Source organism: Argopecten irradians, chromosome 9 (assembly GCF_041381155.1).
Source record: "Argopecten irradians isolate NY chromosome 9, Ai_NY, whole genome shotgun sequence".
NCBI classification, from domain to species: domain Eukaryota; kingdom Metazoa; phylum Mollusca; class Bivalvia; order Pectinida; family Pectinidae; genus Argopecten; species Argopecten irradians.
In genome coordinates, this window is record NC_091142.1 from 11,491,217 (window position 1) to 11,503,421 (window position 12,205).

The 12,205-nt window shown below is 34.8% G+C and overlaps 3 protein-coding genes across 3 annotated transcripts; 2 read left to right on the plus strand and 1 right to left on the minus strand.

Moving 5' to 3' along the window:
- The first annotated feature begins 48 nt into the window (after nt 1-48).
- Nucleotides 49-1,550, plus strand: LOC138331450 (kelch-like protein 2). The gene is made up of 2 exons (XM_069279094.1): nt 49-174; nt 749-1,550. Exon 2 carries the CDS (start codon nt 780-782, stop codon nt 1,548-1,550), a length of 771 nt encoding a protein of 256 aa, XP_069135195.1. The 5' UTR covers nt 49-174; nt 749-779.
- Nucleotides 1,546-2,752, plus strand: LOC138331449 (kelch-like protein 29). The gene has a single exon (XM_069279093.1). The coding sequence runs from the start codon at nt 1,547-1,549 to the stop codon at nt 2,750-2,752; it is 1,206 nt and encodes a 401-aa protein (XP_069135194.1). The 5' UTR covers nt 1,546.
- A 426-nt stretch (nt 2,753-3,178) lies between these two features.
- On the minus strand, nt 3,179-11,112 carry LOC138331451 (putative universal stress protein SAUSA300_1656). The gene is made up of 4 exons (XM_069279095.1): nt 10,781-11,112; nt 8,345-8,440; nt 6,067-6,164; nt 3,179-4,108 (listed from the first exon to the last, which is right to left on the minus strand). Exons 1-4 carry the CDS (start codon nt 10,845-10,847, stop codon nt 3,881-3,883), a joined length of 489 nt encoding a protein of 162 aa, XP_069135196.1. The 5' UTR covers nt 10,848-11,112; the 3' UTR covers nt 3,179-3,880.
- Between the last annotated feature and the right edge of the window lie 1,093 nt (nt 11,113-12,205).

The window sequence follows — 12,205 nt, forward strand, 5'->3', positions numbered from 1 at the left end:
TCGGCAGCACGAAAGAGTTATCCCCCTTAAGGCTTATGGTAACTGGGATCAAGGGGATTAAATGTTTGTTTATTGCACCAGGAATGTAAACAAATTTCAGGTTTAATGCACACGTTGAAATATTTGGTAATGTCTACACACGGAAGTCTTACAGCAGTCAGGAATCGATTTGACGTAAGTTATGCACCGGATTATAGGCCTAACTTAATTAATGTTACAGACTGTATATATGTTAGCTATTGGAGAAAAATAAAGCAAAAAAGGCTGATAAAAATCGGAGCATTTAATCCGTAGTTGCACTTGTATAATGCTTATATTGAGAATTACATGTTGAAATTTAAAACTCCATGATAGCTTTGGTAATCTTTTGTACGATAAGAAGTTAAGGACAAGCAACAAATCTGACTGGTGGTCATCTTGTCTTGTATATTTGTATGTTACTGTATATTGTCTTGGAAGTTTCCTCCTTGATGCATTTTACCATCTTTATTATTTAAAAAGTTCATTCAGAGTCAGAAACAGTATCTTCGTGAAATATTTACGTTAGACTTACATTTGTAACATTTATATCAAAGAACTAACTTTCACAACTGACATGATACAAAGTTGATCGATGTCTTACACATGCTTTTATAAAATCATTTGAACATAACTGGTTACTGTTACTGTTTCTTGTCAGTTTTGGTCGTTCTAAGTGAAAAGCTAGTCAAATGTAAATTGTATCTTTTTTATGTTTGAACCTAACAAGTCATGGATTGAAGAACCATCCTCGGTCCAAGATGGATAAGGATGGCGATAGTGACCCTGCTCTGGAATCGGGGAATTCAAGTCAGGACCTGGAGACAAAAGCCACTTCGACATTGATTCGGGATGACTTTTCCACCAGTCCACAACAGGATACGAACACTGAAGTGTCCAAAATTCTCAACGTCCCAATACAGAAGGAGAGACTTGGCGTTACCATTGACGAGAAAGAATCGGATAAAACATACCTAGATGCGACACTAGGAGGGTTGAACATTCTTAAGAAAGAAGACGCATTGTGTGACGTCAATTTAGTTGTAGATGGTGTGAAAATTAAATGCCATAAAGTGATTCTAGCGATATTTTCGGAATATTTCCGTGCAATGTTCACAAGGGAAATGGAAGAGACGGATCAGAACGAAATCCAGTTGACAGAATTTGAATGTAAAACTATTCAAAAGATGATCACTTTAATGTACGAAGGCTATGCTGGATTTACTGCAGCTGATGCAAGAGAATTGTTAGAGGCTTCAATATTTTTCAAAGTCGAATCCTTGAGGCACATGTGCGAAAAGGTATTGTCTTTGGTGCTAGATGTCATAAACGTGAATGTGTTTTGGAGGACTACCAAACGTTTTCCAGAATGTAATATTCTACGCAAATCATGTGAAGACTACATGCTACTGCATTTTGATACTCTTCCGGAAAAGGAAATATGCAACTTAAGCAAAAATGAGATGGTGTTTCTATTGTCTAATAAAGCATTGAAGGTATCAAATGAAGATAAATTTTTCAGGCCGCAATGATATGGTTTAAACACGACACGCAGAAACGATATCAGTATCTTGCCGAGATATTCCAACACGTTAGGCTTCCATATGTATCAAAAAACATATACTCTGAATTTATGGATCGCTGTGACTTCCACGAAGAACCCGATGTTAAGCCATTCGTTGAAGAAGCGGAAAGTTATAAAAATTATCCAAGCTGCCAAATGGAAGAATTATCATCGAGAACAAGACTTCGTCAACATTACGATATGGAAAAGGTGATTTTAGTCATCGGATATAAACAACGAATTACTTGTACTGATCCATGCATGTGGGTCTGGCGTTTTGGTCTTGGGCAGTGGTACACACTGAATTCATCTCCAGCCAAGTTGGGGGATGGGTATGCCACATGTCGATACGGGAAGAGTGAAGTGTTCTTCTGTGGAGGTCAGGGTAAGAGAACTTTTCTGAAATTCGACGGATTGACAGATACGATATTGCCGTGTACACAAATGCCTGCAGCCCGAATGAGCCACTGTATGGTATGTGTTGGTGATGCAATATATGTTCTTGGTGGCACTGGCTTCCAGTATGATAAAGAACAGGCATGTCTTGTGGAAGACAGATTTGAAAGTGTTGAACAATGGAGGTCATTTGAATCCCAGTGGCAACAATGCGGTCACATCATGTCCGCTGTGTCTGGAGCTACGGCTTGTGCTTCTGGAAGTTTGATTCTCATTTACGGAGGATATATCGACAAAAATGACAAGGAACCGTCAGACACGGCACAATTTTTCGATACAAAAACAAACACGTGTGGATACCTTGCAAATCATCTGCCATTCAGGTATGGAAATCTTAAGTCTGTCAGTGTCAAGGGTGTTACCTACATCCTAACCAACAGTGAACTATTTCAAAGTAATTGCAAAGACGAATCGGGATATAACTATGTACAGACTCTAAAGGATAAGTTTGATTGTCAAAACTACCGAAGTCTTTCTTCCGCAATGGCGAGTGATGGCAATTATCTTTTCTTCTTGAAGGAATGTTTCTCTACTCGAATTGCAATGTATGACGAGACCTCTTGGGATCTTCGTAGATACGATATCGAAACCAGAGAGATAGAAAATGCCTCTGAGAATATCCAGTTTTTAAAGTCAAGCGTTTCCATGTATACGTTGGTTGTAGGGAAATCTGTATTGCAGGACAAATCTGTTGTTCAATTAAATTCCAAATGATTTGTTATAAGATATTAGAAAAATCTGTTCTATTTGTGAAATGGAGACATAGAAAATAATCTATATACTGAAAACCAACGTAGTTTCGCGTGCGATTTATTTCTGCGTATTTCGCTATTTCGCGGGCTATTTAAAGTTAGCAAAATAAGTCGTTGTGAAAAAGATTCAAATTCATGTACAGTAGATGGTTTTACCTGTAAATTGCGAATTTATATCTAGTGAAAATTATGGGGGTATGAAAACGCGAACTTAGGTCTCCGTGAAAAATTAATGTCGATGGATATGGGATATGAAATCGCGAACTTAGGTCGCCGTGAAAATAAGATGATTTACAGTATTAGATATCTAGAGTAATTCAAAATTTGGAGTGTTCATTCTACTGAATCGTAACTGTTTGTGCTGATAATAAAAACACGCAAACAATAGTTTCCGAATTATAAGTTTATTATGTTAATAAAGAAATAGCAGTATGGTTCCACCTTAGTAAATTGTGTACAATATATTGTAGTTATTGTATTCAACTCAGTTTTAATCAGTGCGAATGATTTGATGTTTGGTGAATTCTGTAATGTGCAAATTTTTAAAATAAACAGTATACGACATAATAATTAATGATTTAATATATTCGATTATAGTTTGAAGAGTCTAGCGATGTGAGAGGGTGTTGGTTTATCACTTAAATACACTATATTCATGGGTTATATTGTTTCTTATTTTGCAAAACCGAGAGGAACGTACAAAAATGTACAAATAAATAACGAGTATTCACCTTATAACCCACAAAGGCTACGCACAACAAAAAAGCAACATAAATTCATTGTGAAACAAGCAAATAGGCGAAATCCCAGTGTTCGTCCACATGTTTTATAACAAAAATCCATAAAAAAAACTTCCTAAGTCTTTGTTATACTATTTGATGTATATGTAAAACAATATAATACACATGCCTATATATAAATGTTCATAAACAACAGATATTTTGATAAATATGGAATATTTGATGTTTCATGTTGATTATATACGTGTCGAACATCGATCGTAGTATCCTTACGCCAAAAATATTTCAAAACGGCCATTTGATGTCCCAAGACACTTTCTAATGTCATCACCATATATATGTCATGTCACTTATTTGTGATGACCGTGGCCATGGTGATCACGAGGATGACGACACACTAGGGTGGGCATTGTTGCATGATGGACCACATAGTCACTGACGCTGCCCATGATTGTCCTGCGTACTTTGCCAAGTCCTCGACATCCAGTCACAATCATCTGCGCATTGCAGTCTTCCGCTGCTTGGATAATCCCACGGCCAGGTTGGGATGCATGGATACTTTGCACTGTACCTTGTACCTGTTGACCAGAAATTAAATTGCATCGTAATTAAGTTTTGGCAAATTATCAAGCATGGTTTTGAATGAATGCAAGGCATCTTTCGAGTTACACCGCATATGAAAAGGATAATTACGCAATGTAATCTTGGAGCAACGCTTTTTATCAAATACAACAAAAGTATACTACTGATAGAAATGGTTTCAGTTTACTTCATTTCGTATTCAAATGCCAAGTTTTTCCGTAATGTTTTATACAAGCGATTTTGACTCATTACCATATCAGTATTATAGCTACCTGCAAATCTAGCTCAGTAATCTCAAAGATATATATCATCATTTAAATATCTGGTAATCTCGGAAATAATTATGCGAAAGATCAAGAAACCATTGAAAAAATGATAAATACTCATAGCGAAATTTCATGTAATATCTGACAGGTCTGGGAATTTGATGATAATTTTTACACGTTAAGCAAGATATTTGTCACCAATCTTTCCACTAACGACTTAGTAATCTGACAGCTGCATAATTCAAAGATGCTCCACTGCCAACAAGGCATAAACACTATATATCATTTGGAAATAAATTTTTAATCGTGTGTGTATATGTCTAATTAACACAAAAACACATATAACATATTTGTTTTGTCTTCATTGTCTACGTACATGTAGTCAGTACCTCATTCCACATAGGGCATAATGCATGGTGCATGGAGAATGCAATTTATTCTTCTTATAATTTAATTCTGAAGTAAAATAAAAAGCTCAAACTGTTCTATGTTGGTATTAGTATAACTTAGTAAATTTTGTTAGTGACGAAAACTTCTAATTCGTCTGCTCATGTTTTAACAGATAAAAACCTTTCATTAATATAATGCAATTGAACATCCCAGAATGAATATCATGTATAATGAAACTGTAATTCTTTATGAAACATATAAATATAACCGTCGTTTAGTCCCATGCTTTTGAGATATGAATGATGAAGATAAAATAATCAATATAACTACTACATTTTATATACAAATGTACGGTCACTGTTAGAAGGAATTCGTCAATTAATAGAATAGTGTTAGCAGAAGATTTTTGCCATGACCGAGATGTTTCATTTGAGTTGACATATACACGTTATTTATATGCAAGATTTTATACGACAGAGAAGCTGACCAAAATTAAAGTAAACATAGCTATCAGGGCCAATGGATGCAAGTTGAAGTTTTGAAATCACATTGATGTTAATGCTGCATGAAAACAACGCGACTTGTGAAAAATTCATAAAGTATGTAATCATATATAACAAATTTTTATCTGCCAAACACAAACAAATATTCGAGCTGACGCGCAGGTTGATGACTATCATTGAAAGATGATACGGAAACTAAACACTGATCCAAACACGCATATCTAAATGGTAATGAAGCATTAATTATACATTAATTGTACATTGACTTTAATACCGCATTGTAGATAAAACAACATTAATCATTGATTACAACATAGAGGATATGTAGCAATGATATGGTAATTTGGTACAGGTAGGTCGATACAGTCATCGATACTGTAAAACAATTTATTTCTGGGTCGACTTTGAAGTTTCATTCGAAATGATTTTTAACGAAATTTAACTGCGCGATCTAGACTCAAATACACATGTGATTGAAACATTGATGCAGGTACTTTAGTTTGATGCACACCAAAAGAGCCATATAACTGTACACTATGGTTGACTGTGTGGCTTTGATGTTGAGGGTCGCTCTCTCTGTAGTCTTTAAAATAGATATTTACTGGCCTGTGATTGGTTCAGAATTTTTCCTCTGAGCTTTGACCTTGAGATAGTTCAAGGGTGTAGAGATCGTAAGTGATCGGAACCCCTGGATTATCGAGGATGACAGTACGTAGACATAACATGTATACCTACAAGTATATACCCCTCTATGATAATGATTATGATAATAATTGAAAATCATTCTTAACTTACTTCCGCTTCTTTAAGAAGCTGACTGTACCCTTCCAACGTTTCTTTAAGTCGAGCTTTCTCTTCTTCCAGAATTTTGTGAATGGTTTCGGAATCGTGGGCTTTAAAAATAATAATGACAACAAATTAATATACAGTTTATACCAGCTCAGGAAAATGTCGATTATTGAAATTCTATGTACGTTTTATTTTATTTCATTTTTTTTTTTATTTTATATTGCCTCGCATCAGTTTTATCAACATCCTTTACTTAGATAATTCCTAAAGTTATCTTCCACAAAGGAAATCGTTGCAGAATTTAAGGGAAAAGCTTAATACGTTAAGGTGTAAACCCTCCATGATATATGTAATGGGTTTTTTTCCTTTAGACAATTTTGTAACACAATATATTAGTAGGAATTCTGATAAAAACGGACCTTATTGAGTTTCAGATTTAAAAGAAATATGAACCCATCTACTTGATATTTTCAATTTATCTGAAAGCAAAGTGAAATCAATGAAAATAAGATATATAATGATACACATTTTCCGCCGAATACGTATCAAATGATTCAACTAAAACGCAATTGGGAACAGACCACGGATAATAATATATGGAATATGTGAAAAGACATTATCAAATATCATGGTTCCCAAATATCAGTCAGAACTGTTGTCTAAGACAGCACGTAGGCCATTTTGTATCATTATCAGCCTATGAATAAACGGTAACCGTATCACTTTTTCTTTCGTTCAGATCAATGGAAAATGCATGTCGTAGATTTCTGTGTATATCGCTTTCCCTACAAATATACCAAGGACGCTGCAGAATCACAACAATGTTGTTGATGAATATTTTTGTTCTGTATTCTGTTGACTGGGTTGTGTCAACAATTTCTGGCGTATCCGGGCACTGATACACGTGTAATGCGGGTTCTCTGGGTGGGAACTTGTTGATCAATATCACGTACACGTACGATCCTCTGTTGTACATAGGTAATTACTACCATATCATTACTCTACTCATTATGCCAGGGGTGAAATCCGAATTGATGTCTCCCTATACTGCAATCTGTTACATTTCATGGGGTTTATTTCCTAATGGTCGTCTTCATATCTACTAGTTTGCACGGATTTTCCTAATCGATGTCCCTTCGATACTGAGTGCCGTTAAATTTCGCGGGACCACTCTCAATCCGGACTAATTACTCGCGCCGATTCGTTTGTTAATGTCTCCCCTACATCATCAGTCATTGTATTTCGAGTGGCTAATTTGGTAATTGCCTTCTGAATGTGCACTAGATTGTGTGGATTTCCTTATTAATGTCCCCAATGTACTTGTTTTTTCTCTGTTGTCACTTTGGAAACTAGTTAGTGCGAATTCAATTTACGTAAATGTAATTAATTTCCTTTATGTTTTGTATGTAATTGTCCAACTCTATCGCCTTTATCATCCTGTAGATTCGTTCGCGGTAATTTTCTTCCCGTAACGCTCTCCTATTAACCATATACTGAAAATTAACTTCTTTTCGCGTTCGATTTAATCTCACGTATTTCGCCGGCAATGGGACATCGCGAAAATAAATCGTCGCGAAGTTGATAGATAAATCGCGAAATTAAATGGTCATGAAAAAGATTTTGAAAGGCATGAAAACGTGAAAAACAAGTTGCTGCGAAACTTACTCACTCGCTCTTCTTATGCTGGTAACAATAACAAGTTAACCAGTACTTTCTAGCCTTGCAACAAACGACTTAGAATTACATTCTAAATATCCGTGTCCAGATAACATTATGTTGACAGTACGACTCTTTCTATGTTATGAATAATGAATGGCCGCGTCTCAATTCTCGTAGGATCAACGTTGCAGCAGTCATATCTATTCGTTGTTGTTGTAGTAGTCAGTTGTACTAAATTTAGACCACCGACACTAGTTAAAGGTCAATTATAAACCACTTAAAATGCATGTTTTGTATATTTTAAAATAGCTTGCATAAGTTCAGAAATTTCTGACAGTTATGCACATAGCTAATACATCCTAGCATATTAGTAGGTAACTTATTCTGCGAGTGTATGCAACTTTATTATAAACGTTAGGGCTGAATATCGCCATAAAACCATTCTTACGTTGCTAGAATAGTATAATTAACTTTAAATATAAAAACCTTGAGCTAATAATTAACATGAAATCATTCATAAGATGTCACAACAATACCTATAATAAGTATAGGCATTTTAGTACAAATTTATTTAACTTTATAGGTAAGTATTTAGCTAAATATCATTTATGCAATACCGACTTACCTTTGTACCATTCCGTCTTGTGTAAAGACTCTGGCGGACCCACCACATGAACCATCACTATATGAAACTTAGGGTTGTGGATTTCCTTTACATAATCTATAATAAAAAATAATTAGAACCATCTGCATTATATTAGTGGCATTGTTATGTTATAGCATTGTCTTTAATGGGTAGTTTTTTACGAAGCACAAGTATGTTAATTCATATTGCTTTAGAACCTCTGCATATTTCTGTTAGTAAATGTTTTTTTGCACGTGGGTTTCATTTATGAAGTATCCATGATATGTGTTTTCTTGTGTAATGTATAGCAGTAAAGCTGATTTGCGAGCCTGGTAGATGTTTGCGTTTAATATGACCATACTACCGATCTATAAGAGATATTCAGCTAGAATAGTATATTCATCATTGTTTAAGGTTTACGAGCCTGGTAGATGTTTGCGTTTAATATGACCATACTACCGATCTATAAGAGATATTTAGCTAGAATAGTATATTCATCATTGTTTAAGGTTTACGAGCCTGGTAGATGTTTAAGGTCAATATGACCATACTACCGAACTATAAGGGGTATTGAGAGAGAATGATATATTCACCATTGTTTAAGATTTGCGAGCCTGGTAGATGTTTGCGTTCGATATGACCATACTACCGATCTATAAGGGATATTGAGAGAGAATGATATATTCGCCATTGTTTAAAGTTGATTACAAAATTTAATATAGGTTACCTTTTAGTCTCGTGATAAGGATATATGGCCATATAAGGAGATAATGTGATTTATGTTATTAATCATATCACAAGTTAATAGTATATGGTACTTTGTAATAATATCAAGGTTTTCAATATGCGTGGCAGGCACTTGATAAGAGAATTAATTATAACACTTTCCGCCATGTTATATTGTACTGCTGTGCACATATTTGAAATGATGCGATAACCATGACATATATATATATTGTATGTAATTACTGAAGCATGCTCGTATGTGGCAATTATCTTGCTGACACGTTAGCATTTAGTAAACGAGGTTCAAATAATTAAACATGTTGTTGTGCATATATGTTCTCGACGCATACCACAATTTTCATGTTTGAGATTGATAGCATCCGGAGTCTAAAGGACCTTAATCTAATTATTCACGTACAGGAATCCTTTGAAATACCTTGGCATTGTGACATATCTATAGATATACAGTCAAAGCTTCTAGAAAGGACTCCTCTTTATAAAGGACACCTGTATAGAAAGGACAGAATCAGCAATTCCATTTGGTTCAAGTTATTATATAACTGACCTCTATATAAAGGACACCTCTCTATAAAGGACAGACTCGACAACACCATTCGGTGTAAATTACTATAAAATTTACCTCTGTAAAGGACAGCTGTATATGAAGGACGGATTTGCTATGCCAGTTTGATGTCCTTTATAGACACTTTTGACCTTAAAATGAGAAAAAAACTAGTCGGATTGGGACATTCTCAGGGAATTGAAAAAATAACCCAGAATACGTGTAACTATAGGGTTACTGACTAATGACAATAAGCAATATGTGCTGGGATGCATATCAAATGCCTTCAGATTGCACAGCATTGAATATCAGTGCAATGTGAGAATGATCTATAAAGCTAGTCTTGCTCTCTAGCTTGGTATATATAGCGTAAAAGGTCGTTTTATTATTTATGTTTTGTGGACCATATAACTCATCGATATTGGTACCAAAGCAGACTGTCTGTGACACAAGTATAATATTATCTATTGCACTCGTCTATAAATATGTGTTGCACTAAAGACAAATAGCATTTGCGTTCTCTAGCTTTCTGTACAGTGGTGAATTCTGATATACTAGTTTTCATGACAGAAACAATTTATGATTCTATCAATAAACTTTCAGAGCTGTAAAATGAATTTATGAAAGTATATATATACACATTTAAACTCAGTCCTTATTTACCCGAGAGCGGTTAGGTGTTTTTAACATGTATACATGTATATAATGCAGGTCTGGTACATGAGAAAATATCCCTTTCAAAATGTCTAAATCTGGTTCAAATGCGTGGACATATCATATGATAAATCAAGATGTGTTACAACAATGGAAATTATAACATTTCCATCGAAAGTTACATATTGTATATGCATAATAAACTACATTTCCATCTAAAGTTACATATTGTATAAGCATAATAAACTACATTTCCATCTAAAGTTACATATTGTATAAGCATAATAAACTACATTTCCATCTAAAGTTACATATTGTATAAGCATAATAAACTACATTTCCATCTAAAGTTACATATTGTATATGCATAATAAACTACATTTCCATCTAAAGTTACATATTGTATAAGCATAATAAACTACATTTCCATCTAAAGTTAACTATTGTATATGCATAATTAACTATTTAACTTTTCCACATAAATAATAACTTACATTTGAATGCGAATTTAGCATGTTCACTTCCGTCCATAGCTATAACAACATTCTGTGTATCCTCCATGATGTTAACACTTAGATGTAATTAGTTGACTGCGGTGAAACGTTTCTCCTCCACCGTCGACTGGATGACTGGATGTGTACCACTCAAACCTTAGCTAGATAAGTAACCCAGACTGTTATCGTTGTTCCACTACTATAAACCCATGTACACGAGACTGTTAGTACATTAGTATACTTTCGTCTGCACTGCTTGTGTCTGGGAGATGTTTTTGTATATAGTTTCCCTCTGGTCCGACCCACCTGGATTAGACATTCAGACAAATGGATGTTTACCTGCACACTATTATTGTATATAGTAATTTAATCTCTATATTGTTAGCAATGTCAAGGCCTGGTGTCAGGCCAAGAGCAGTTTAGGGATGTAATAGTGATGGTACAGGTACATGTGTATACCTAGATGTCACTTTGGGGAATACTGGTGTGTAAATTGATATGTGTCTAGAGCATGTATATGACATTTTAATACATTGCTGTTGCTCATTATCAAACAGAAGTTTGTAAATTGTCCTATGACATGTCGCATGTAAAGCCATTGGACAGAAATGACTGCTTATTGCCATACCCACCACCACCACAACAAAGTTAGATGGGTATACTTGAATCAGCCTGTCTGTCTGTATATGTCTATCTGTGTGTCTGTCTATCGGTCGTCGGTCTCTCTATCAACATGAAATATATCCGGACAACCCCTCCTAAACTACTGGATCAATTTCAATGAAACTTGGCAATGTTGAGGACCATGTGTAGATGTGTATAAAACCTTGAATTTTCGAACAGGTGGGTTGGCATAATAACCAGGTCACTTTATATTTCCTATAAAATGGCCAATAGCACATCATCTTTTATACCAATATAATTCAATGATAATTATCGTACAATATTGATGTCTATAATTTGACACATCAAATGTTTCAATAACGGTTACTATGGAAACTTATGGAGGAACATTTGGTTGCCATTCGTTTCACAATTGTCAGCTCATATGCGTGTGTTAGGTAAAGCAAAGGAGATGGTACAGAGGACAGCTGAATCACGTTGTTTTTCTCCTCGATAGCATATATGTTCTTGGCAACAGCATAATACTGTTACTAAGTGCTTTTATTTCACGGGATTTTCAAAGTGCGAATTCTGATCCCGGCGTTTATATCAATACATAATGAACGGTATAGTACAGGCAAACATGAAGAGATTTCCTTTCTTTAATTCAATGTTTAATATCCAACATAAGCACCGATTATATGGAAGGATCCATTTTATTCCTTTAATCCATGTTTTTTTTTCTTCTATATATGGTGTTTTTTATAATGTTTTGTTCAAAACAGCATTAGAAGCTATGATTCAGACCACCATTTAAAATAG